This window comes from Euleptes europaea, chromosome 19 (assembly GCF_029931775.1).
Source record: "Euleptes europaea isolate rEulEur1 chromosome 19, rEulEur1.hap1, whole genome shotgun sequence".
Classification (NCBI taxonomy): domain Eukaryota; kingdom Metazoa; phylum Chordata; class Lepidosauria; order Squamata; family Sphaerodactylidae; genus Euleptes; species Euleptes europaea.
In genome coordinates, this window is record NC_079330.1 from 15,233,801 (window position 1) to 15,260,726 (window position 26,926).

At 46.5% G+C, this 26,926-nt stretch overlaps 1 protein-coding gene across 1 annotated transcript in view; it reads left to right on the forward strand.

Annotated features, from left to right (window-relative positions):
• The first annotated feature begins 276 nt into the window (after positions 1 to 276).
• LOC130491350 (coiled-coil domain-containing protein 50-like) overlaps positions 277 to 26,926 on the forward strand; it is a 29,173-nt gene continuing 2,523 nt past the window's right edge. The window contains exons 1-9 of the mRNA XM_056865067.1: positions 277 to 325; positions 5,162 to 5,224; positions 7,545 to 7,674; positions 8,411 to 8,501; positions 18,139 to 18,223; positions 20,374 to 20,492; positions 21,712 to 21,774; positions 23,053 to 23,181; positions 24,530 to 24,624. Coding sequence (XP_056721045.1) covers positions 277 to 325; positions 5,162 to 5,224; positions 7,545 to 7,674; positions 8,411 to 8,501; positions 18,139 to 18,223; positions 20,374 to 20,492; positions 21,712 to 21,774; positions 23,053 to 23,181; positions 24,530 to 24,624 — 824 coding nt within the window. The remainder of the gene's footprint in view (positions 326 to 5,161; positions 5,225 to 7,544; positions 7,675 to 8,410; positions 8,502 to 18,138; positions 18,224 to 20,373; positions 20,493 to 21,711; positions 21,775 to 23,052; positions 23,182 to 24,529; positions 24,625 to 26,926) is intronic.

Consider the following 26,926-nt stretch of genomic DNA (forward strand, 5'->3'; position numbering starts at 1 on the left):
AAGATAAATTTCCTCTTGCTGAGGCCTGAGGCAAAATCTTTCGGAGAAGCACATTGGGATGCCGGAATCAGCGGGACCGTCTGTCTCTGCAGCTTTTAGGAAGTTTGTGTTCTAGGCTTGTGCAGTGTTCAGCCCATTGCCTCTGGCGTCTTTGAAAGCCACGCAGGTTGTCATCATAGTGACTCACTGTGCCTATTGTTGCAGGCTGTCTTCACACTCTCAGGAGTGCATGAAAGCTACCCAGCACTGACACAGCAAAGCACCCCTGCTCAGAAGATGACGGGAGTTCAGATCGACAGCTCCCGACTGCCTCCCGTGCAAGAAGGTGAGTTTTCAAACTGGCTGGATTCTTAGGACTGGTTGAAGTCTTAGAACAGGTTGTAGGACCTAGCCTGGAATTTGGTAAAGTAGAACTCTAAGCCAGCTTTGGTGAGAATGGTAACCACGTATTTACTGTCATGAACAAGCAACTTGCAGTGTTAAGCCTAAAGCAGCTGTGCTGGATCAGACCAATGGTCCATCTAATACAGCATCCAGTTTCACACAGTGGCCAACCAGATGCCCCCAGAATGCACCTCTTCAGAGTGCAGAGGCTAAAATCTCTGTTGTTACGAATTAGCAGTAGTGTTCAGAAGGTAGTAATACAGAGTAGTCTCTGAATACAGAGGCTGCATGTTGTTATCGTTGAGGCTGGTATCTAATCCTCCTTTAAAGCCGCCTAGTGGCTAGGTCCTATGGAAGTGAATTCTTCAAGAATTACTCTCTGAAGGAATACCGTACTTAGTTTCATCCTTCTGGAATCTGCTTACCATCGACTATCTTATCATCTAGCATCTTTGAATTCTAGTTTAGGAGCGAAGAAGAAAAATTTCTACTTTTTCCACCCGTACATAATTTTATAAATCTCTGTCATCTTCCCCCAACCCTGGATCATCTTCTCTCGAAACCAGTGGCTCTCAAACGTTTTAGTGAAACCGCTTTATAAATACACTGGGTGGTGTTGTACCATAGCCTGGATGAAATTCCTTCAACCTAAGGAACCTTCTTCCAACTGAAGTGGCTGTTCCATTGGAGGAAGGCTGCTTTGGCTGAGGAAAGCTTCAAACATTGCTTAGTGGATTGGTAGGGTACAGGCCGTTGTACTCTTTGGGAACCACTACCAAAGTAATTCCATGCTACTTTAATCCTCCCTGACATTACGCTCAGGAATCTCACATCCTTTAACACCCAACAAGTTAGTGTTTTATTTTTCATGTTTAATTTGTATTAACATTCAGAGGAATTGGCATGTCACTATCCCTGCTTTCCCCCTTTTGCTGATTCTTTCCTTAGTTAAATTGCGGAACTCCCTGCCCCAGGGTTGTGGTGATGGCTGCCAGCTTGGAAGGCTTTAAGAGGGAAGATTTGAAGAAGTGAGCTGTGACTCACGAAAGCTCATTCCCTGCCAGAAACATTGTTAGCCTTGAAGGTGCTACTGGATTCTTGCTCTTTTCTTCTGTGGCATGGAAGCCTCTGTAATATTGTTTGTGATGGGCCAGCAACTTCAGAAGGGCCACAGAGAACTTGCTGCATAGTCTTACGAGATCTCTGTCAGCATTTTTTTAGAGCTTCAATGATTTGTGGGGTTTTGACACTCCCATATTTTGCTTTTTGAAGGTTCAGGTTCTCCTGAAAACCTTGGGTTTCTCAGGTTTGCGAAAACTTGTCCCCTATCTATACGGAACCCCATTGGGTGAATTTTTTTATCCTCAGCTTGGTGGGGGGGAGGGCAAGTTCAGAATTCGATATATGATAGCTGTGCTGAGCAATTTCATGATGGTTTTTACACACTGATTTTTTCCTGTTTCACTAGGTTTCTGAAATGCTCACTATGTTCTCATTTAACACCAAGCACTCCCAACTATCCCATTTTAACCTGGAGACTTGTATTTGTATATAACACATGTCCTCTGTTTCTTTCTGCAAGTGCTGTCAGCATGCATATTCCCCCCCACCCATAGCTCTTCGATGTCCTTAAACGTCTGTCATTGCCTGTCAGCCTGTCACTATCAAGTTCTAGCCCACCTGCATCTAGATTATCATAAGCCCTTCTTTTTAATGGCTGGTTTTGTTCTGTTGTTTTAGTTGTGCATTGCTTCAAGCCAGTGTCTGGAGAGGCGGTGTATTAATTTTCTAGATAAATAAATAGAGATGAATGATGCTGAACCAGACGGTCTCTAGTTCCTGTTGATTTTCCCCCAGGAGTTAGTTTAAAAGCTGCTTTGTGTCCTTTTCTTTAATTTTGAGTGCCAGCAGCCTGGTTCAGTTTCATTTCAAGTGCAACCTGTTTCTTTTGTACAGGGCTGGCATGCCCAAAAAGATTCCCCAGTACCTAACAAATTTAAACTATCCTCCCCGGCACTGCTGTCTTGTCCACTCACGTAAACCCCAGTACTACTAAAAATGGATACTAGTCATGATGCATACCTATTCTCTCCAGGATCAGAGGAGCATGCCTATTATATTAGGTGTGGTGGAGCAGGATAATGCTGCTGCAGTCGTCTTGTTTGTGGGCTTCCTTGAGGCACCTGGTTGGCCCCTGTGTGAACAGACTGCTGGACTTGATGGACCTTGGTCTGATCCAGCAGGGCCTTTCTTATGTACTCTAGCTGGAGATGGGGTGGGACTTCCTTGCTGACTGGCCTTCGCTCTGGACCAGAAGGGGCCTGCCTAGTCTACTTAGAGTAGCCCCTGGGTGATTGCAGAACATTTCATAGCACAATTGTACTCCTCCTGGCTCCATTCTAAAGTTGGCACTGTCAGGAAGGGTTTCACAGGCAAGCCCTTGGCTGCAGCTGCAACAGTCTGTATTAAATCCAAAAGATAAGTGTAATGTTATGTTCCAGCTTGAAAATATTTTTTTTTCCTTTCAAGTGAAATGGTGGGCAAACTTCTTACTATACCTTGGTTAAAATTTGGCAGAGCTGTGTAAGGAGCCTGGTGGAATTGCTTGGGGCTTTGTGCCCCCCTGCCCCCCCCTTCCAATTGGCCATCGCTATGCTAGGCCAGGTCAGGGCCAGAGTGGGGAGCTTTGGGCCTGCGGTAATCCTCTGAAGTGTGGGGAACTCCCTTCTCTCATGCCTCAGCTTCTGTCAACAGTGGGATAAGTCCTATGCAGACAGAGAAAACTTTCATCACGTAATCAAGCTGTAGAGTCTTGCCATCTGTGAAGCAGTGGAATGCCGCCACGGGGGGGGGAGGTGTTGGCAGTGCCAGGGAGCACTGTTTTGTTGAGCACACCCATTTTTTGGCAGAGGTTCTGCAAGGAGGTGCCCGTTGATTTCAGCAGGCAAGCTGCATTCTTGGCAAGGGTGTTCACGGAGGCAGAGTCGCTGAAGACCCTGTAGTCAGACAATGGTGGTTTTTCCCCCCTTCCCTCTCCCTCTTTGTTTAGTATCTTCTTCCTCCCAGGAGCTCAGGGTGACATACATGGTTGCCCCTTCCCCTTTTTATCCACACAGCAACCCTGCGGGCTTCGTAGCCATGTGGGGATTTGAACCTGGATCTCCCAGAACCTAGTTCAGCACTCCGACCACCACACCAGCATTTTTACAGTGCAGTGTGCTTCCACGTGGCTAATGGCTCAGAATAGGAGTTGTGGGCTAGGAAGTCTTTTGTTCGAGACTCGCTTCTGCCGTGAGATCGCTAGGTGGTCTTTAGGAGACCACTCTCTCTAAGCCTCAGTCCCCTTCCCTCTCTGCAACATGGGGGTAGCGGTGCCTTTCTTGTGGTGGTTTTGTAAGCAATATTGCGAGAATGTGTGTGCTTTCAACACTCCCCAAAGCACTATTATTTACTATGCTTCCTCCCCCACTCTGTTTCTGCATTCGTCAATGTCCTTGCCTGTCATAGTTGTGTAGGAACAAGGGCCTCTTTTTATTCATCCCATAAAATGGTAAAGACCGATGTATATAACATTTTAAAATCAGCAGAGACAGTTTGAAAGTACCCTCATTGCATTTAATGCAAGCATAACTTTTTCTGACCTTGAGTGAGCTCCGAAACTTCATGGTGGTGAAAAGTTCTGTCAAGTCACAGCTGGCTCATAGCAACCCCGTAGGGTTTTCAAAGCAAGAGACATTCAGAGGTGGTTTGCCTTTGCCTGCCTCCACATCATGCCCCTGGAATTCCTTGGAGATCTCCCATCCAAGTACTAACCTTCCCAGTGCAATGAATTTTGAACTGCAATGGGTTTGGCCAAGTGAAGGGGGAACAAACAAACAAAATAATATAGCCCCCCCCCCTCGCTTTCCTTCTGTAAAAATCTTCTTCTCCCTGTCAAGTGTGCTGCAGGTGAGAAATGCAATTGCTCTTTGACCCGCCAATTTAAAAAAATACAGATAAAAAGAAGAAGAAGAGTTGGTTTTTATATGCCGACTTTCTCTACCACTTAAGGAAGAATCAAACTGGCTTACAATCACCTTCTCTTCCTCTCCCCACAACAGACACCCTGTGAGGTAGGTGGGGCTGAGAGAGCTCTGACAGAGCTGTGACTAGCCCAGCGTCGCCCAGCTGGCTTTGCGTGTAGGAGTGGGGAAACCAGCCCAGTTCACCAGATTAGTGTCCGCCGCTCACGTGGAGGAGTGGGGAATCAAACCCGGATCTACAGATTAGACTCCGCCGTTCTTAACCACTACACCACGCTGGCTCTCTGAGTACCACTAGTGGGGCAGTCCTGAGTATAAAGATTTTGCTAATTAAATGCTGCTGAGTCCAGAGTTCCCTGCATCTGGAAAGCAAGCATGGTGGGGCAGAGGCTTACTCAGAAGCCTTCTTCCCCATACCCTTCCTCGCAGCTTTTGTTGAATTCTGGCCACTGCCCTGCCTTGGGCAAGGAATTTCTGACATAAGGAGGCAATCATTCGCGCTAGCCCTCATGCACTTTTCAAAGGGGGATGTTTTTTCTCTACTTTTGTGCTGCCTCTCCCCTTCCACCCCAGCCCTCTGCAGTTCATGGAACAGAGGGATGGGAAGGGAATCTTTGCACTTGGCATGAGGGGCTTGCTGCTGGTGGACAGATGAGCGAATTCATGGGGATCTTAATTGTGCTGATAAGACAAGCTGGAAGAGAACTGAGCCCTGTCTTGATTAATTCTTTCTTTGTTCTTTTTTTTCTGAGCAGTTTGCCGAGATTTTGCTGTTTTGGAAGATGGCGCTTTGGCCTACTGCCTGCAAGAACAAGAGAGTAAGAGCCAGAACTTGGGGTGATGGGTCAGGCTTGTTTATTTATTTATTTAGAATATTTATTAGCCGCCTTTTTTCCTCACAGAGATCAAGGCGGCTCACAGTATTAATAAAATACATACAGAAGATTACATAAATAACATAAAACCAAAATTAGGAAGAATTTTCTAAAAGAGCAGTTCCTCAGTGGAACAGGCTTCCTCGGGAGGTGGTGAGCTCTCCTTCCCTGGAGATTTTTAAGCAGAGGCTAGATGGCCATCTGTCAGCAATGCTGATTCTGTGACCTTAGGCAGATCATGAGAGGGAGGGCACCTTGGCCATCTTCTGGGCATGAAGTATGGGTCACTGGGGGTGTGTGTGGGGGGAGGTAGTTTGGAATTCCCTGCATTGTGCAGGGGGTTGGACTAGATGACCCTGGTGGTCCCTTCCAACTCTATGATTCTAATTTAAAATCACAATTTAGGACTGCTTTAATCCAATGTAGTCCTAAATAAAACCGTTGTCAGCCACCTCCCAAAGATTGAAAGTGAGGGGGCCATTTGCGCCTCTCTGGGGAGGTTGTTCCATAATCGCGGTACTTAATTCTAATCTTCCTGCCTAGTGCTCTGGCTTTTGCTGGCGGTTTTTCTTCCTAATGGGAGCAAAGGCCAGTTCCTCCAGCATTTAACTCTAGAGGACAAATCTGAAGCGACCAAGAATTGGGCCTAGAGCCACCAACTGAATAACTAGACTTCCAAACAATACCTGGGGATGTGTCTGTCCTGCTGAATCAAGGAGGCAAACTTTAGAAGTACCCTTGGTTGCCAGAGTATGGGATGCCTCTAACACTCTGTTCCATTTTTTAAACAAAGAATTATAATATTCAGTTAATTAAATGGAGTCCAGAGCTTCAGTGTCTCAAACCCGTAGATTTTAATGAAGCGACTGACGCAAATCTTGTCAGAAGATGGAGCATTTTTCAGGGACGTTCTCAAGGTTGCTCGTTCAGGTGGCTTTTCTTGGCAGCTGTACATGGGGAATTGTCCCTTCCTCGGCCCAGAGGTGTTGTCTTGTTCATCCCATAATTGTTTTGGCTGCCACCCCAAATGCTAATGAATCATTTCATGACGTCAAGACTTCCCCACAACTGTGATGAAGGTGATCGATGCGCTGATCCTTCCACGCCCGAGCTGCCAGGGGGCCATGATGGATGGCAATTTAGATCAGGCAGCTTATGTGTGATGGAGAGTTCGTAAGTGGCCTGGCTGTGGGAAGCACATGGCCAACCAGACCCTTGTGGTGTCGTTCCGCGAATGAAGATGGTGTGGTGAAGCTTCTCTTCATTTTGTGCTCTTGTCTCACCAGCCACTCTAGAGGAGAAGCCAATATCAGTGGCTGTCCAAAAAACTGGCTAAAATCCATTTGCAGAAGATGACAGAAAGGCTGTCCCTCCATTGAAGAAGAAGAAGAAGAGTTGGTTTTTATATGCCGACTTTCTCTACCACTTAAGGCAGAATCAAACCAGCTTACAATCACCTTCCCTTCCCCTCCCCACAACAGACACCCTGTGAGGTGGGTGAGGCTGAGCGAGCATGACTTGCCCAAGGTAACCCAGCTGGCTTTGTGTGTAGGAGTGGGGAAACAAATCCAGTTCACCAGATTAGCGTCTGCCACTCATGTGGAGAAGTGGGGGAATCAAATCCGGTTCTCCAGATCAGACTCCACCGCTCCGAACCACCGCTCTTAACCACTACACCACTCTGGCTCCCAAGGCGAATTGAATATGTCTTAGTAACAGAAGTGCAATGTCTACCATTTTCTCAGTCAGGTTGCGTTTCCAAGGCTGCTTCCACATGGAGACATTATCTGGATAGCTCTTGTTGCTTCTCCTTCCTCCCCTCTTTGGCTGAAAAGATTCCTTCCCCCTGCTTTAGAACAGCTAACTGTTTCATGCTCATTGGCCTCATCTTTCATTTACAGCGGTGCCTAAATTTTTAGGTGCAGCACAGGAACAAAAGAAGAGGCCTATGACACTTTAAAGATTAAATAAATTATACTTACTGGTGGAGGATTCATTTAGCTGCACCTGTGAAGTGCGTGCAAACCCTCAAAGAGCATATGCTGTAATACGTTTAATGTACTACAAGAGTTGTCTTTTGTTTGCTAAAACAGGCCTACCCTGCTGGAATGGGTGCTGTGCAGTTTACCTGAAAAAGATAAATCTCTGCCAGTAGGCTCACAGTTTATAGCTGATTTGACACAGTGAAGAAGGAAGGGACACAAAAGACCCTCTCCTTTCAGCACTTGCTGAGAGGTTTCCATCTCTTGCGGTTTTTCCACAGACGAGCAGCATTACACCTCCAACATCCAGAAGAACCAGCTGGTTCAAAAGGATATCCAGATCGCCAAGAGGCTGCAGGGCATGGAGGAGGAAGAGAGGAAGCTCCATAACTCGGAGGAACAGAAGCAAATGTAGGGGTTGCCCTGCGTGATCATCCTTTCCTTTGGGGCTTCTTTCTGATACCCTTCCCTTTTCGAAACAGCACAAGCGAATGATGGGAATGTGGTGTGTTTTGGGATCCAGTGTTGAGTATCAGCGATGGATCTACAGGGCAAACTTGGGGCTGCTTTGGATGCAGGCAAGGTGTAGGTGAAGGGCAGTGTATAGTTTGATTGCCAATATTGTGTGTGTGTAGCGGGATGCTGAAGGCAGCTGGAAGATGCTTTCTATAGTGGGTTTATTTATTTATATATTGCACTTTTCCCCACCCTCCCCAGCTGGGCTCAGGGTGGCTCACAAACAGAATTACACTGAAAACTATAAAATATTAAAATACAATTTAAAATACTCTTTAAAATAGCCCGAACCATTTCAATAATAGGGCAATAACGCCCCCGATGGTAAAAATAACCGTCTGCAGTTGGGCAATTAGATGTAATCACCTCCAAAATGGTAAAAGTGTGTGGGGGGGGGGACTCAGCAGCGGGGGAGAAGAGATTAGGGAGGCCAGAATTTATAGGGAGAAACCGTCACTGGCCTCAACCATAAGCCCGGTTTGAATACTGTTGAGAACAGCGAATGAGAGGTGCCGAATCTGACCATTCAGAACTCCAAACGGCACATCTCTCGTCCTGTCAGTTTTGTACCCAAGCCAGTCAAATGAGCTACTGCTCTAATTGTTTCTTTTCTTCTCCCTTCATCCCGCAGCGAAGAGAGTGACTCTGAAATTGCCCGCGCCATCCAGGAGGATATTCAGAGAAAAGCCGAGGAGAGTCGCCGGCGGGAGGAGAGAGACCAGGTACTAGGGCGCGTGGAGTCAAATGGGGTTTTGAGATCAGTAGGAGCAGGTTGGGGCAGGTAGGCATGCCTGTTTTTGTCAGCCAAGTTATTTCAAGGTTGCTCTAATAATACCCTGTGGCAAATTTAACTGGCTGCTTAGAAGTACCTGGTAGCAATTTCAGGAGGGGTTTTTTTTTTGCACAGACTGCAGACAGTCTTTGCAGGAGGCACAGAATATAAAGCATTTTAGGCCTGTTTGCTGCTGCTCGAGACCAGTTGGGGATGGGAAGGTGGAGCAGGGGTTGACTGGGCAACCCTTGTGGGCTGGGTGGTTGGGCATAATTTGCCAGCTCCCGGCCTGGTGACTGGGCTGCTTGAACGACTCCAGGGGAGCCAGACATTACGCCAGACAAAAGCGTCTCCTGACCTGGAGCTGCCGCTCTGCCACCTTCCACCAGTTCTCCAAGCCGTGGCGGCACTGCAGTTGTCTTTCCTGCTGTACCCCATTAAGGCCCAAATGTTGCAAACCCAACTGAGTTGCTGGTTTAGCAGCATCCAGAGAAAGTTGTTCACAAGCTGTGTGGCTGTAGTCTGGCATGGGAGGAGGATTTCTTACTATGTGGACCAAGTGTATCCTTGTTCTGCTGTGAGTGACTCCTTGTGGCCTTGAGAACTGATCCAACCCTCACAAGCAATGGCCTTTCTGGAAAGGGGTGTTTCTGAACTGCGGCCAGATCAAGCATGTTGATTGGAACGAGCCTTATGTCTTTGAGGGCACAGCATGACCTGAGCTGAGTTCATATATTATTTGTTTGTTGATTAGCTTATACCCTGCCTTTCTCCCCAATGAGGACACAAAGGAGCTTACATTGTTCTCCACTCCTCTATTTTATCCTCCCAACAGCCCTGTGAGGTAGGCTAGGCCGAATGTGTGCAGCTGGCCCAAAGTCACCCAGCAAGCTTCCGTGGCAGAGTGGGGGTTTGAACTTGGGTCTCCCACCACACCACTTTGCTTCTCTACTACCTCTTTTAAGGTTGCTCACTTCGTGCTGTAACTTCTTGGCCTTGCGATCCAGAGGTCAGAACTTGCTGCCAGCTGTGGAGTGGGTGGGTTCAGTCTTATTGGGTGTGACCCATGCTCATAAACCCCTATAAAATTTGTCAGAGGGCACCCTAATAACTACAAAAGGGCATCGTTTTGTAATTATGGAGCTCTTTTTCCTGGAGCTCCACTTGAACCTGAGCATCTAGTGGAGACAGAGGACGGACCAGCCGTGGCCCTCTGGCTCTTCTAATTTTGAATGAGACCTAAGAGACTTTCTAAAGCCTTTGTGGCCCTGACCTGGGTCTTTCTTGTCAGATCTCAGAAGCCAAGCAGGGTCAGCCCTGGTTAGTCCTTGGATGGGAGGCCATCAAGGAAGCCCAGAGCTGCTATGCAGAGAGGCAGGCAATGGCAAATCACCTCTGTTCATCTCTTGCCTTGACAACTCTACGGGGTCGCCATTCACCTTTGTTACGATCATAGATCAGCCAAGATTAATACTCAGAGTCATCAGCACATCTACATAACAATTAAAATTTCAGATCCACACAACAGGCTGCTTTCAGTAGTACAGACATAACTAATAAGAAGACTTAACCAGCTGCTTCCTCGTTAAATGTGCAAAAGCGCAAAAACGGGGTTGCTGTAAGTTGAGTATGACTTGACGGCATTTTCCACGCACGCACAAATCCTCTGCTCAGTGACGATGCTTCGGGGCAGTTCCAGGGACTGCTGAAAGGCTTTATTCTAGGGATTGCTGAAAGGCTGATTTAATCAAAGGTGTGCAAAACGCATGTTATTAGTTATCCTCCCTCCAGACAGGAAGACATAATAAGCATTCACAGCAAAATTAAAAACAGAGCTTGGTTCAGGGGCTGACAAACTGATTATAGTTTTATTGATGTCTCGGTGTGAGAGCTGGCTGGTTTGTACTAGATTCCGCCCCTCCTTACTCCAGTGGTTATTGGGAAAGGCAAGCTATCATTATGGGATGTTTCTGGAAGCCGCTAAGTAGATTTGGTCCTGCCATTCCAAGTATTTGCAAAACCACTGCCTGGTTTCCCCGCCATAGTTAGTGGCTTACCTCAGCCTGGCTGTCAAACGCCTGCCCTTCTGTCCTGTTTCAAGGATTCCATTTTGGTAGGGCAGATGGTGACAGAGATGTTAGGAATGGCTGCACCTAATAAAAGCAGGAAACCAAAGCTGGAAGGTCATTTGAGATAACAAATCATCATTCAGTGGTTTGGGGAAAACAAAGCTCTCAGTCCCTGTTGGGAAATGGACTTCAGCCCGTCCCACATCCAGGCTGGTGCTACTGCTGTTGATTTTGGAGAACAAGCCCAGCCTTTCGCTGTAGTTGTGCCTGACTCTTTGAGCATTAAAAGTTTCATAAATGACTTGGGGGAGGGAATCAGGTCTTCACATTCATGCCGTATTCCATAGTTTTTATGCCTGTGAGAAGCAGATAACGACAATGGTCTGAAAGTTTTTCCATATTAGATTTCTTGCAGGGTAGGCGTCTGGACAGCTAGCTTCATGTTACTTTTGTTAAGTTATTTTTAAAGTAATTGATATTGTACTGATTTGAGTGTTGGTGCAACGCACAGCCCATTTGAGGCAGGACTGTACTTAGAAACTTCATAGCGAGGGTAGGTACTCTGGAAGGGAAGCAATCGTAATAGGAAACCTCCTAAATGTGAGCAATCCAACCCATTCAAGGTGATTCACATTGCGTTCCTAAGGAGAGTTACTCCAGTCTAAGCCCATTCATTTCAGTCGGCTGAGACTGGAGTAACTCTCCTTAGGAATACACTGTCAGTTTGTTCTCGTAAGGGCCTGTCTGCCTCTGCACATGCTGTATCAGCTTCTTGACACGTCTGCAGTTCCTGTGGGGCAGCCCTTCGAGAGACTGGGCTTCAGCTGGGAGCGTGCGTACCCTGGGGCTCTACTGCAGGTGGAGGGTGGGGAGAGTAGCTGGCTGCTGATCCAAGTAGGTCAGAAGCAGAAGGAATAATCAGAACCCAAACAGGTGTCAGGTCCTAAGGCAGCAATCGGGAAAGAGGGACAAGAGCTTTTTAGCCAGCAGTGTCCTCTGTCAGGTACTAGTTGCTCAGGCTGGCCAGGATCTGAAACTGGGGCTTTTCAGGGCCTGGCGAACAGGGATTGTCCCTTGGCGTCAGCTGACTGTCTACGGGGGGGGGGGGGGTTGGTACTGCAGCACAGAGCTCAGGCCCAGTTTGGCATACACATGCGTTCAGCATAAGGTGTCTATTTTCCCCCTTCCAGCGCTGTGTGGCCTGGATCTTGGATACCTATGGGAGCACTAGCACCCCCACTCACCCCAGTTGCTCTGGAAGCTGCCACTGTCTGCAGTGGAAATAGGTTTGTGCAGTTTGATGGCATCCCTAGTTCAGATCTCCATACCAACCATGAAGCTTTGAAAGGTGATCTTTGGCCATTCATCTTCTGGCTAACCTGCTCACAGGGTTGTTGTGTAAAATGGGATACACCAGCCCCATGCACACTGAGCTCCCAGGAGAACACATAAAGCTGCCTTCTACTGAATCAGACCCTTGGTCCATCACAGTCAGTATTGTCTACTCAGACTGGCAGCAGCTCTCCAGGGTCTCAGGCAGAGGTCTTTCATTCACATCACCTACTTGCCTAGTCCCTTTAACCGGAGATGCTGGGGATTGAACCTGGGACTTTCTGCATGCAAAGCTGATGCTCTACCACTGAGCCACGCCAGGAAAGAGAGACAGACCCAGAAGTAATAAATGACTTCTGGTGGATAGACCTGCTCTGGCTGACTTGTAACAATCCATGCGCAGCTGTGCTTTGCTGTGTGTTTTTCCATCAGCTTTTATTTCTGAGGCACGTTTAAAATCCCTGACCCCAGTCCCTATGGTGGCCATGTGGAGACTCCCAATTCCATGTGAGCAGGGGCTGTCACATCTAGTCCACATGGATCTCAGGATTGTGGCCATGATCCGCAAATCCATCTGCTTTCCTTTCCATGAAATATCTCCAGAGTACTGGCGATTACAAACCCGCATTGCCTATTGGGGAGAACACCCAGAGATGCCCCCTTGCAAGGCTTTGGAATGAAGCAGTTTTATTTAGAACATTTCTGTGCTGCCTCACATTGGCTCAAACCCTCTTGTGAATGGTGCCTTTGTTGTGGGTAGGGGGTTTTCATCACCAAAGGTCACTTCTCCTTCCACGCCTTGTTGGAAAGTGCTTGAAAACAGGGAACCGGTGCCATTTCTACGCAGAGGGAAATTCTGTACAGGGAAGTGCTTGAAGAAGAGGTGGGGAGGGTGCTTCCCGACGAGGGCTTGAAAACGCGACATCGCCTCAACACCAGCATCGACCAGAGTGGGTGGGAAAGGCGTGCACACACACCTGTCCTCTTGCCGCTCACTGCTGCTGCCGGCCCTCTTTTCACCTCCATCTTGCCTGTGCAAAAGGACAGGGCATGATGGTGGTTCTTCCAGCCCCTCCCCTACTGAGCTGTGCTGCGGTGCTGCAGAAAGGCTTGGAAGGGGAATGGGAAAGCACCATGAAAACTGCTAAAAAGTTAAGGGGAGCACTGTGCAGCTGCATTTTGAAAGCAGAGACACAGGGTGACAGCAGTTTGCATGGAGGAGGAGGAACAGACGTGCGTTAGCTCCACCTACACACAAGGGATGGAATATAAGCATGGCGCCTGTATGCACACTAGAATCATAGAGTTGGAAGGGACCACCAGGGTCATCTAGTCCAACCCCCTGCACAATGCAGGACATTCACAACTACCTCCCCCCCACCCACACACACCCAGTGACCAGAAGATGGCCAAGATGCCTTCCCTCTCATCATCTGCCTAAGGTCACAGAATCAGCATTGCTGACAGATGGCCATCTAGCCTCTGCTTAAAAATCTCCAGGGAAGGAGAGCTCACCACCTCCCGGGGAAGCCTGTTCCACTGAGGAACTGCTCTTTTAGAAAATTCTTCCTAATTTTGGTTTTATGTTATTTATGTAATCTTCTGTATGTATTTTATTAATACTGTGAGCCTCTGCTTAAAAACCTCCAGGGAAGGAGAGCTTACCACCTCCTGAGGAAGCCTGTTCCACTGAGGAACTGCTCTAACTGTTATAAAATTCTTCCTAATGTCAAGATGGAAACTCCTGATTTAATTTCAACCCGTTGGTTCTGGTCCGACCTCCTGGGGCAACAGAAAACAACTCGGCACCATCCTCTCTATGACAGCCTTTCAAGTACTTGAAGATGGTTATCATATCCCCTCTCCTCTTCAGGCTAAACATACCCAGCTCCTTCAGCCTTTCCTCCACTCTTTGTATGCACATGCGTAAGCACAGTGCTCGCATTCTGGTGATCACGTGTAGGCAGGACCAGTACACCCATTCTTGCTCTTCCTCTGCTCACGTTGTTGACACCCCTGTGTATGTTGTCTGAAGGGGACTAGTGTGTTCTATATCAAGTGATTGCAAAAAATAATCTTGAATGGATTTCTGGGATATTCTGTGAAGATGTAGGCAGGCCTGAAATGTTTCCTGTTGTGGTCAAGCTGGGGACCGTGTGGGAACTCTTGACTACCTTTGCTGAGTTCTTGACACTTGGATGCTTGTGGCTGCTCTTGTGTGGTGTCTGCTGCCTCCTGGTGGCAGAGACCAATCAATCTTCAGCTTTATTGGCATAAAAAGGAATAATCAGAACAGTTAAAATACATCCAAGTTTAAAATTTGCACAGTTAAGAAACAAGCTCCCTTATGCTTATTGCACGTTGTAGGAATTCTGCTACCCGATTGATTAAGTCTGGGTTCTGGTTATACAATAAGAACAATAATCAGGAAAGAAAATTCCAAGACCACGGTTACACAGCCCGGATAACCTGCAAGAACCAACAATAATTTATATTTATCAGACGACTCCTTCTTTTTACTTAGCAAGGGTAATAAGAATTTAACCCGGATTTCTCCATACAAAGGGCAGTATAACAAGACATGAGTAACAGTTTCAACTTGAGCATACTCACAAGGGCAAAGTCTATTCATATATGGAACTTTACGATATCTCCCCTCTCTCAGCGCTGAGGGTAAAACGTTAAACCTGGCCAGCATAAAAGCTCTTCGTTGATGCGGATTAGTTAAATGATAAAAATATGAAGCAACTTTGTTCAAGTAAAAGGGAATTTCCATACTCAGCGGGGAGCAAGTTCTCCTAGCCACACTCTTGAGTTCTTGTCTTTCCATATCCAACAATTTGTGGCAGGGACGTTCCCCTTGTGTCGTCTTGTTCATACCATCATTAAAAAAGAAAAAAGCTTTAAGGTCCAATAACTTTTTTTTTTTTTTTTACTATGCTAGGCTGTTGAACTCCTCAGAAGTTTTCTGGCCTGCCAGTTCAGAACTGTTGATTTCTTCAGCTCCTCAGTGAGAAGTTATGTTCTCTTCCTCCAAACTAACCTGCTTGTGACTCAAAAGGACATTCAAGCAGTCTTTTAAAAATAAACAAAGCCACGTAGCTCTGCTTGCTAAGTGTCCGGTGTCCTTACTACCCGCATTGTCCTCAGGCCTGTTGCCTGGGAGACGTGCCAAGTCAACCTCGCCAAGGCCCCAGGCTTTTGCAGGGCACACCGGTCACATTAGGCAATGCCCGCTCACATTTGTACCTCTTTTGGGGGGTTCGCAGGCAGCACACACATTATTTCAGTAGTCATAACAGCAGCCTTCCTCAAAAGGTTGTTGTAACACTCTTCACAATGTAGATGTGTGGCTGAAAGATGTGTGGTTTCATTCATGGCTGAGGTGAAATGTAAATCAGACTTCCTGACTCACGGCTCCATGTTCTTGACAAGGCTTCAGGTTGCCTTCACTGTCATTTTAATAGATCACCGTGTTAGTCTGTCAGTAGCAGTAGAAAAGAGCAAGAGTCCCAGTAGCACCTTAAAGACGAACAACATTTCTGGCAGGGTATGAGCTTTCGTGAACCATGGCTCACTTCTTCAGATACTTATACCCTGCCAGAAATGTTGTTACTTTTAGGTGCTACTGGACTCTTGCTCTTTTCTACTGTAATTTTAATGTGAACATGTGATTGCTCTTAGTACGGAAGGCCAGGACACTTTTGTAACCTAGCACAGCTGTTCTGATGGAAAGAAGTAGCATATCAAGCCGTCCTGCAGACTTTTAGAGTTAGAATGAACTGATACAGCTGCAACCCTTATAAACACCCTTGCCCCTTTTTTGTGGAGGCTCAAATCAAATCAAACCTTTATTGGCATAGATCTTTTAAATACTGTATTCAATGATTGAAATACAATCTTTGAACGATAAGGTATCAATAAAATAGTTAAAACCTCAAAGTCTTAAAGTACTATATATTCAATGATTAAAATACAATCTTTGAACGATAAGATATCAGTAAACTAGTTAAAACCTCTAAGTCTTAAAGTGCTAAATAATCAGATTGATAGAGTTTAACTCTGTGGAAGAGCTTGGCGCAGTGCTCCTAGAGAGGTTTCCAAGAATCTTGCTACCATCAATGTTATGTGGGGATTGTGTTTTTGTGTGTGTGTTAAGTGCCGTCCAGTTGCTTCCGACTCATGGCGACGCTATGAATCAGTGTCCTCCAAAATGTCCTGTCTTTGTCAGCTTTGAATCTTGCTACCATCAATGTTATGTGCGCATTACTGTCTCTTAATATGTAGCGCACTAGGCCCACATCTGTTTGGGCTGTCCTTTTAATGAATCTGGCTGAATAAAACAAAAGATCAAAGTGCCATCTGGAGTGCATTCTGCCTTTCTGCCACCGGTACTGCTCCCTTCCTTGAAGGAGCTTGGAGTGGTGCATGCCAGATTCCTGGGCAGTCTCCTAGCCAGGCAGCAGCCAGGGTCAAACCCACAACTTGGCAGCATCGAGACACGTTTTGTGGCCACGTGTCAGCCACTCGACTGAAGTGCCACTCGTTGCCTGCATCTGAGTCAAAGAGAAGCCCTCTTCAGCTTTCCGAATGGTTTCTTTTTTTTGTAAAAGGACTTGAAACAAAGCCTATTGAGAGGCGTCACATGCAGAATCTCTACTCCTAAATGAATTTCCTTTTGATCTTGTTGGTCAAGTAGAATGCTTCTTTAGGAAGAAAACGTGGCATCTAGTTAATGGAACCCACTCTTGCAGAATTATTCTGCCAGTTAAATTGCGTGATCACATGGAGCTGGAAACGTGCAAAATATGAAGGTCAGTTGGAGCGATGTCCTGGCAGCGTGGGGCACATTTTCTTAAAATGGACTTCATACACGAGCAGAGATGAGTCTGTGGTGACGGGTGGGGGAGAGAAACAGGAAAGCGCCATGCAGAGCTCTTTTAATGGCTTTCTGACCCTTGCAAGAATTTCCTTTGTGAGTCGCAAGGTGCCTGATACAACCACCTGATGGAGCTCTGGCCACTGCCTGGATTGAAGACCTGGGAACTATTTACATCTATCCTGCCCCGATTTCCACAATGAAAGAAAGGCGTGGTAGAAATGTTAAGAAATAGATGTTCTATTATCTGCCTAGTTTGCTTGCGGCACCCCAAAGAGCAAGACAAAGGATGCCAAGAAATGTTGTTGTTTTCCCTAACAAACCAAACTCAAGAAGGCAAACAAAGGGAAAGGGAAAGGTGATAAAATGGAACTTCGGGATTTCCAGCTTGACTGCAGGCAGGACTTTTAGTTAGTTCCTTTTTGGGAGGGTGTTTTGCCAGCCAGGTAAGAGTAAGGCACACAATTGTAGGGAGGGGGAGGGGCCATGGCTCAGTGGTAAAGCATCTGCTTGGCATGCAGAAGGTCCCAAATTCAATCCCCGGCATCTCCAGTTAAAGGGACTAGGCAAGTAGGTGATGTGAAAGACCCCTGCCTGAGACCCTGGAGAGCTGCTGCCGGTCTGAGTAGACAATACTGACTTTGATGGACCAAGTGTTAGCCAAAATGCTCGGTTAAGAATTATTATATGGGGGAATTAGCATTCAATAACCAGCACTGGACATAACCTGCAGGATCTAACCTATGTCTACGGGAGTCCAAACCGTGATTCAAAGAACATGCGGAGTCAATGGTCTTAGTTTCAAGGATCTACTTATTACTTGTATGTACACAGACACTCAAATAACATGTACACAACACACAGAACCTAGGAATTAGAGTAGTATAGAGACGTTTGCCAATGTAGCAGGCCCTCTGAAGACAGGTAATACTGCACCATGGTTCCTTGGCTGCCTGTTTCGCGGGACGGGATAGGAGCCCTTTCAGTGGTGATTCGGGCTGGCTGTCACGTCTGGAAAAGTGGTGTCGTGCATCTGTTGGGGTTTCCATGACCAGTCCGGGAGATTGGCAACCCGTTTGCTTACACAAGGGCCTGATTCAGTAGAAGGCAGCTTCATGTGTTCAATTGAGGGAAAGGCTGTTTTTGTAAGCGTTTGTTTTTGTATTTAAAACATTTATGTCCAGCCTGTCTTCAGCTTCCAGGGCAACTCACAATCAAGTTGCCAACAGTAAGTACGATTGCCAGAACAAGGCTGGCTTTGGAAACGCATTTCCATCACATCTTTTCTGATTGTCTGTCATGCACAGGAGCTAGCCAAGCAGTTGCAGGACTTAGAAGAGGAAGCGATCCGACAGCAGAAGCAGAGGCTGGAGAGCTCCAGCGGTGAAAAAGGTAACCGGAGTCTAGAAACGAGTATCGCGCCGGACAGTTGCGCCGTGCCAGTTGTGAGAGCAGAGTCCAGGTGGAAGTAGAGGGGCGCCAGTCTCAGTGGCATCTCAGTGCCAAGGGCTTTGCTTTGAGCAGGTCAGCGCCAGCCCTTAGCTTGGCAGGAGGCCAAGAGGAATAAGAACAACACAAGGATTGCTTCGTGGAATGGCCTTCTCCCATTGCTTGCCTCCAGCACCTGGTTTTCAAAGATACTCTTGCCTCTGTACATGGGAATTTAATTTAGCTGGTACAAAACTGGAATACCCTTATACTACAAAAATGGCAAACTACAAATAAACAGCATAAGCCAAAAAGGGGCAATGTATGTATATATCAAAAAGTATCACAACCACAAAATAAATGTAAATAACTCATATTCACAGACGGAGCAATACACAAATATACATCACAAATTATAGAAATATTAAGACTGACACATGGTGTTTTCTTAATCTCTTGCAGGAGATATGAACAATGAATACACCACAAGAGAAAGGTAAGTGGAAGAATAGTAGTCCATATGGCTTGAAGCTTGTATTTTATTCTTTTCCTTTTGCAAAGGAGAAAACTTCAAAGAAGAGAAGGCGCCTGGCGGCCTCTTTTAAAAACTGTTTCGCATTGCTCAGAATGAGCTAAGCTTTTCAATTCTCCAACATAGTATTCTTATAGACTCATCATATAGTCAGCGTCATATCACTATTGCTCCATCCAATGTGAAACGGTTTTTAAAAGAGGCTGCCAGGCCACCTTCTCCTCTTCTTTAAAGTTTTCTCCTTTGGAAAAGAATAAAATACAAGCTTCAGGCTATATGGACTACTATTCTTCCACTTACCTTTCTTTTGTGGTGTATTCATTGTTCATATCTCCTGCAAGAAATTAAGAAAACACCATGTGTCAGTCTTAATATTTCTGTAATTTGTGATGTATATTTGTGTATTGCTCTGTGAATATGAGTTTAATTCAGCTGTCAGGTAAAATAAGCTTTGAGAGAATTTGTCCATTTAAAAAAAAAGTAAACTAGAAGAGTCTTTTTGTTATCAGTAATCCCTACAACATCCATAAAAAGACAGGCCAGTATGATTATCCCCATGCTCCATCTTCACAGCAGTTTTTTACAGCTCAGCTACACTTCATGGGATCCTGTCTCAGACCCTTAACGGTTTGGTCCTGAATGTGAGAAGACCCCAGTTCAAATCTCCCTGAGGCAAGCTGCTGTAAGGATGGAGTATAGGGATAATCATGCTGGCCTGTCTTCTTCGCATCCAGCCTGTTATTCTGTTCTCTGATCTGACTGCCGTATCCTGCTTGCATTTTCCTCCACTCCTTGTTTAAGAATATAAGAGAAATTCTGTTGGTTAGGCCAAAGGAATGAAGAAGAAGAACAGTTGGTTTTTTATATGCCGACTTTCTCTACCACTTAAGGCAGAATCAAACCAGCTTACAATCGCCTTCCCTTCCCCTCCCCACAACAGACACCCTGTGAGGTGGGTGAGGCTGAGAGAGCTCTAAGAGAGCTGCAACTTGCCCAAGGTCACCCAGCTGGCTTCATGTGTAGGAGTGGGGAAACAAATCTAGTTCACCAGAGTCCCACTTCAAATCCCCTATGGTTGTCAGACAGATTCTCACAGGAAGTCCACAGGAAAAGTATAAAAGCAATAGCCCTTCACTCTTATTACCCCCAAGCAATTATGGTATGCTGCCTCTGAACATGGAGGACTGTTGATAGACCTATGTGAATTTGTCTAATTCCCTTATAAAGCCATTCAGGCCAGGAGCTATTGCCATATTTTGTAGCAGCAAAATTCATTTAGCTTGTTCTTCTGCACCTTTTCCCCCTGGCTCTGCGGTACCCTTTTTGAGGCGGGGCACCCAAACCTCCTGCACAGTATTCTGAATGCAGCAGCACCACAGATCTGCTCAAAAGGGACTGTGATAGTGCCTGTTTTCTTTTCACTCCCTTTCCCTAATAATCACTAGTGTGGATTTTGCCTTTCCCCACAACTTTTAACATGCTTCTACACCCCACTGGGCTCACAGTCCTCCTTCTCCTCCACGAAGAAGGGTGGTCTTCATCTTCCTCTTCTTCTGATGCTTGTTTATTCGTCTGTGTTAAGGGGATGACACCGAACCTCTGCATTGGGTGATAGCAAACCTGGAATTGCAGACCCTGGAGCAGCTCCGACAAGATGAAGAACTGGCTCAGAGGCTGCAAGAGGAAGAGCAAACTTCTGTCGTGAGTATCTAGTCCTGCCTCTCCTATTTCTGAATCAGAAATGCAACGTATTTGTTTTCTGTTGCCCTAGAAGGTCGGACCAGAACCAACTGGTTGAAATTAAATCAAAAGAGTTTCCGTCTAGACCCCTGGTTCCCAACCAGGGGTCCGTGGACCCCCAGGGGTCCGCGAGAACTAAATTAAGGTCCATGAAAAAAAGTTATAAACCCATAATAAATTAATATTTTCAATTAAAAGTTCTCTATTATAAAAATATATATTCAGATATTATTCTAAGTTTAATGTTTAACTAACAGTTATGATTAAAGTTTATTTTCAAATTCTCGTAATTTTTATTTTGAACCTTGGGGTCCCTGCACCGAACAAAAAAGTCCTAGTGGTCCCTGGTCAAAAAAAGGTTGGGAACCACTGGTCTAGACATTAGGAAGAATTTTCTAACAGAGCGGTTCCTCAGTGGAACAGGCTTCCTCGGGAGGTGGCGAGCTCTCCTTCCCTGAAGGTTTTTAAGCAGAGGCTAGATGGCCATCTGTCAGCAATGCTGATTCTATAACCTTAAGCAGATGATGAGGGGGAGGGCATCTTGGCCATCTTCTGGGCATGGAGTAGGGGTCACTGGGGGTGTGTGGGGGAGGTAGTTGTGAGTTTCCTGCATTGTTCAGGGGGTTGCACTAGATGGCCCTGGTGGTCCTTTCCACCTCTATGATTTTATGAGTCTATGATTTAGTTATCCGCAGCATCTGGGGAACTGTCAGCTGATTAAAGGCTAAGTAGATTCGATTGCTGTAAGAGAGAGAGATGGGTTTCTGATGGGCGTGTTGGCTCTTCAGTGATTTGCCTCCCTATTGTGGTGTTTGTGGGCATTACACACTCTCCGGATAGGCTGCAGAGAATGATCAGCATCAAGGTGTACACCCGAATCACTGGTTTTTGAGAAGTGTCATTGTGAGGCCATCTGAGAACCAAATTTAGGTTACTAGAAGATTCTGAAGCCTGGGCCCACCAAGACAGCATTTGACCAAAGCACTCAGCCTTGTAGGGTTCAGCCTTGCATGAGAAAATATATAATGAACTAGAGCTTTACACTACATATCTGTTTCTACATGCTTGGGTGCAAGGAAAGCCCGGGGCATGTGCTGCATGAAAACAGGGCAGCTCTGCCCCTCTCTTCGAAGTGTTTGTTTTTCCACACGCTTACTAGCTTTTTGACCCTCTTGTGCAGAGAGCCAAGAAGAACCGGGAGCGTAACGATGACTACAGAGCTGCCCAGGTGGCTCAGGATGAGGTAATGCACCAGCTGCGGCCTGCTCCCCCACGTTCCTGTTTGTTTCTCTTGGCCCCACCTTTGGGCTCTTGCATGTATTTGGGGTGTTGAGATGAGAGGGCGTGCCGGAGGAGGGGCTGGCATCAAAGCCGGGGCTCCCCAGTTCACTGGGAGCGATGTTACCCTTCGGTAAAGGCTGCAGTCTCTTCTTGGAATCGGCCAGGAGAGCCAGCCAAGGCCGGCTCCGTGTGGCTTGCCTCTTGACAATCAGAGGTGTGGGGTCGAGGTGCCGCTGCCAAGCACGAGGAAGTTCACGTGGGTGCAGCTCCTGGGAAGCAGAGCGTAGGGTTTTTTTCGGAGTTCTTTGGGGGAGAGGGCATGTGACACGGACCTCCAAGCCCCACCTCCTGTGCGGGTTGTGAGTAGCAGCAACAGTACTGAGAGAAGAAGAGTTGGTTTTTATATGCCGACTTTCTCCACCATTTAAGGAATGGCTTACAACTGGCTTACAATCACCTTCCCATCCCCACAACAGACACCCATGACCAGGAATCAGCCGACTCTCCCCCCCCTCCCCGGCTGCTTGGCAAGCGGCAGCACATGAGACGATGGGTAATGCCTGCCTGGTGTCACTGGTGGCTGGGTCCAAGCCAAGTGGTTCTATGGTGTGGCACTGCCGCTGGTCACTCAGTGTGTTCCTGGGCCACTTAAAAGTTCCAGTTCACTCCTGCACAGATCCCATCCCCAATGACACCGTCTGCTTGAATAAAGGTAAAGGTCCCCTGTGCAAGCACTGGGTCATTCCTGACCCAACGTCACATCCCGACGTTTACGAGGCAGACTTTTGTTTTACGGGGTGGTTTGCCAGCATCTTCCCCAGTCATCTTCCCTTTACCCCCAGCAAGCTGGGTCCTCATTTTACCGACCTCGGAAGGATGGAAGGCTAAGTCCACCTTGAGCTGGCTACCTAACTGACTTCCGTTGGGATCGAACTCAGGTTGTGAGCAGAGCTTGAACTGCAGTACCGCAGCTTACCACTCTGCGCCATGGGGCAGAATAGGTTGAAGAAATAAGCTATTGCTTGTGGGGAAAGATGCTGTGTAATGCCATGAGAAGGCCAGATCTTCCCACCCTGCAGGTATGGTAGGCACTGCCCAAATCTCTCTCGTCTCCCTGTGCCCCCTTCAAGAACTGTTAGCGCATCTCTGTTCATGGTGGCTTTTCAAATAGGATGATTTGGAAAACTCTTCTATTTCTCTCTTTCTTTCTCTCTCTCTATTTCTCGCTCTCTTATTTCAGGAGATTGCTCGGTATATGCAAGAGCAGGAACTGAAAGCCCAGTGGAGATCCTCCGGCAAGGACGGAGAAGCCGAGAGCATCAAGGAGGCAGACAGCCTCTCTGAACGGAGGCGGAACCGAGGGCTAGAGGTAACAGGCAGAGAGATCTCGTGGTGAGGATCTCGTCAGAGGAAGCAGCCTCTATCTGCAGCGTCCTCTTTCCCGCTGTACATAGCGGTCAACTTACCCAGCTTTCAGTATTTTCTGTGTGTTTGTACCACAGTTGTAGCTGTCAACACTTTTGTTGTCCCCATGAGATGGCTTGCAGTTGCTCCCATGCAGAGCTGAGACCAGCAGAACTTGTGACTGCCATAGGATGACCCAGTGAGCCTCTGCCTGCGGGGCTTGATTCAGATCTCTGTGCCCACCCACCCCAGTATCTCTATCGGCAGTGCCCTGGGGAGGGAGATCAAGCTGTTGAAATGTGGGAGTAATTTACTGTGCGTTGGGTTGGCTGGGCCCGCAGTTGCCGCCAGTCGTGAGACAACTGGCACCTATCCCTGCAACCCAAGGGGGAGTGTGTAGCTGCATAAATTGGAAGCGCCTACAGGGTTTCTGTCCATGCAGATGGAATGGCTCCAGTGGTTGTGCACATTCTTGTCCGAGAGTGTTTGCGCAGCACAAGACTGGTGAAATCGGGCCATGTGGTTGGTCACCGCAGAAGCACAAATTCTCCCCAAAAGCTGCTGAAATTGGATTAAAGGGTCAATCTGGTTTAGGCTGGGAGCTGCTTTCCTTTTTCCTTTCCTTTCCCCTGAGACCTGTATTGGGAGGGTGGTGTTCAACCCCCTTTTCTTTCCTTTCAGCAACTCTATAAGTTTAGCTGGAAAGGTTGACCTTTGGCCATCACTCTCTGTGAGTGTCGTGGCTGAGAAGAGATTTGAACCTAGAACCGCCTGGTCCAAACCAAGCACGTTAAGTCTGTTGGCTTGTATTAAACAGCCATGTATCTTGGTAATTTTTGCCATTTTTAACCATTTTAATAGCAAATTCATTTTGTATTTGTTTTATCCTATACTATTTAACTATGTAAATTCGCTTTATTTGATGGTCTATGACTACAAATAAATTATTGATTGATTGAAGTCTGTTGGAAAGTAGGGCAGAATCAAGCAATTTTGGGGTCATTTTGCCTTAGACAGAATCAGTAGTCCTCAGAACATCAGCATGGATGCAGGAGGGGGTGACGGTTTTCTCAATGGCTGATTTGTATCAACGAGCTGATGAATGGTTCTGACAGTCTGCAACTTAATGGTTCCTGTACTCACAATGTGAAAACATGTGCGCATTGCTAGTGCTGAACCTCAAGTCTGTACAGTCTCCCCCCCCCTCCCAAGAACTGAACAGATACACAAGGAGTGCAAATCTGTCCAGAGTGAAACAGTATCCCCCTCCCTTTTCCATTTATCCTTCTGCTGTCTTCTTACTGCTTTAACAGGAGGCCCAGCCCAGCTGCGGAGCTGCATCCCCGGCCAGAGTTCAGTCTCTGGAAAGATCAGATGTGCCCTCAAGAGGAGACCACGCAGACACAAAGTCAGTGCTCAGACTAGTAACCTGGTGAAGTATATGTGGGGCTCCTTAAATTATGCAGCACTCAAAAATAAAAAGTAATATTTGGAAGGCCATTTCCTGTCTCCAGCTATTAGCACCAGGTTTGGCCTTGGACGGGGGAAAAACAATGCATGTTGTTTGTTGATGAGGACTAGAGAATCACCAGTCAGTAACTACCAGTTCTTCTTTAGGTCTCTGTGCAAAGGTGACCATTTTGGAGCATGTCTTTGGTCCTGGCACAACTCATTAGGAAAACCTTCGAGCCAGCAGCCCCATATGACCTGTCTCTGTTGCCTCTCAGAATTGGCTTCTCTTCGGCCGTCACATTACCTAGGCAAAGACAGTGTTCTGTGCTCTGAACTACAGTACCTTCTCTTTCTGTGCTCTGGCAGCACCCAGATGGTTTTCTGTCCAGACTTTGCCTTTCTTCCTGTGGTGTCCACTAAGTTTCACCCTGACCAAAATAAGTGTCCACTGATGCTGAGCCAGCATGTTGTAGTGGTTAAGAGCAGCGGACTCTAATCTGGAGAACTGGGTTCGATTCCCCACTCCTCCACGTGAAACCTGCTGGGTGACTTTGGGCCCATCACAGTTCTTTTAAAATTCTCTCAGCCCCAACTACCCCACAAGGTGTGGGGAGGGGAAGGGAAGGTGATTGTAAACTGCTTAGAGACTCCTTAAAAGGTAGAGGAAGATCAGGGTATAAAAACCAACTTCTTCTCTCCCCCACTCTCAGTCCCGTTTTTATCCTGCCCTTCCTCCACAAAGCTCAGGTTGGCACACAGAGTTATTCTCCTCACCCATTTTATTCTCACAACATCCCAGCCAGGTAGCTTAGGCTGAGAGAGAATGATGTGGTATCACCCAGTGAAATTCATGGCTGAGTAGAGGTTGGCACCTGGCTCTTCAGAGTGGTTGTCCCACTACATTAGAGTCCTTCTGCACATACTGGGTATCAGGACAATATAGAAATTCTACCTGGATAGAATGGCTTCCTTCAGAAAGAAGAAAAACCTCTTTATCTGTCATTGTCATTCTAAGAGAGGGTATTGTGCATCCTCCCCACACCCCCATTTTTCTCATTGGGATAGCAAGGTTGCATCCGTGAGCGGATGAGTGGTTTTGACTGGCAGTCTGCGACTTACGGTTCTTGTAGTCCTATGTGAAAATGTGTGTTGCTAGTGCTGAGCTCTTGAGTCTGTACAGTCCCCACCCCCCTCCAAACTAAACAGAGACAAGGAATGCAGTAGTGGCCATTTATGCATGGCTATTTCCTCGCAGTCACCCCGCCAACTACTTTGGGGATTTGCTTCGATTATGCCTGCCTTTTCCTACCATCAGAGGTGGCCTCGCTCTCCCCGCATGTTTAGCCAGCATCCGGAAAACACGGGCAAAATGTGGGGCGGGCGAGGCGACCTCTGACGGTCAGAAAAGGCAAGCATAATCGAAGCAAAGCCCCGAAGTAGTTGGCTGGTTGACCTTGAGGAATCGGCGCAGAAAGAGAAGGCAGTTGAGAGCACAGAACACTGTTTTGCCTAGGTGATGAGCCAGCCAGCAAGAAGTTACCAAAGTCTGTTACGACTTGCCTTGAAAACCTCTTCTCGCTTCTGTGAGCTCCCACTCTATCAGACCATCAGTTACCCGTCTGGCCTTTCAAAGGGTGAACCCGTCTGGGCTTTCTTTTCAAAGAACATACCTTCTAGAATTTTTTTTAAAAATCACTAGCTTGACTTTAATCACTTCAGATCAGAGACAATCAAGCAGACACAATCAAATCAGATTCAACAAGAAAACAGTTAAAATTAAGGACATTTTAAAAAAAAAAATCAAATACAAATGAACAGAACAGATTTTTATTACGGCATTGCCATTCTAAGAATACTTGATAAAATGTCCACAGTTCACAACTGTGCATTAATTTAAAATACAAAAACACAAATCCATCAAGTTAGATTTTACTTATCCCCCTAATTTAAAATTAGACCCATCCTTGAGGAAACCTTTGAAAGGCGAACTTTATGAATATGAACTTGGTTTGGGAAAAATGGAAGGTTACTCTTTGCTCTGATCCAGAATGTAATATTTTATAGAAAATGAAGTTTTGAAATGAGATTGATATTAGGATCAGAATATATTAACGAAGGATTGTAACACTTTATTAAGAGGCAGACGGAGGTGGTGGGGAAGTCAATTTATTTGTTATGTTCACTTATAATGCAGACAACAACTGACAAAATAGTGCTCTTGACATTTTTAAACTGTTGTTAAAATGATGAATTTATAT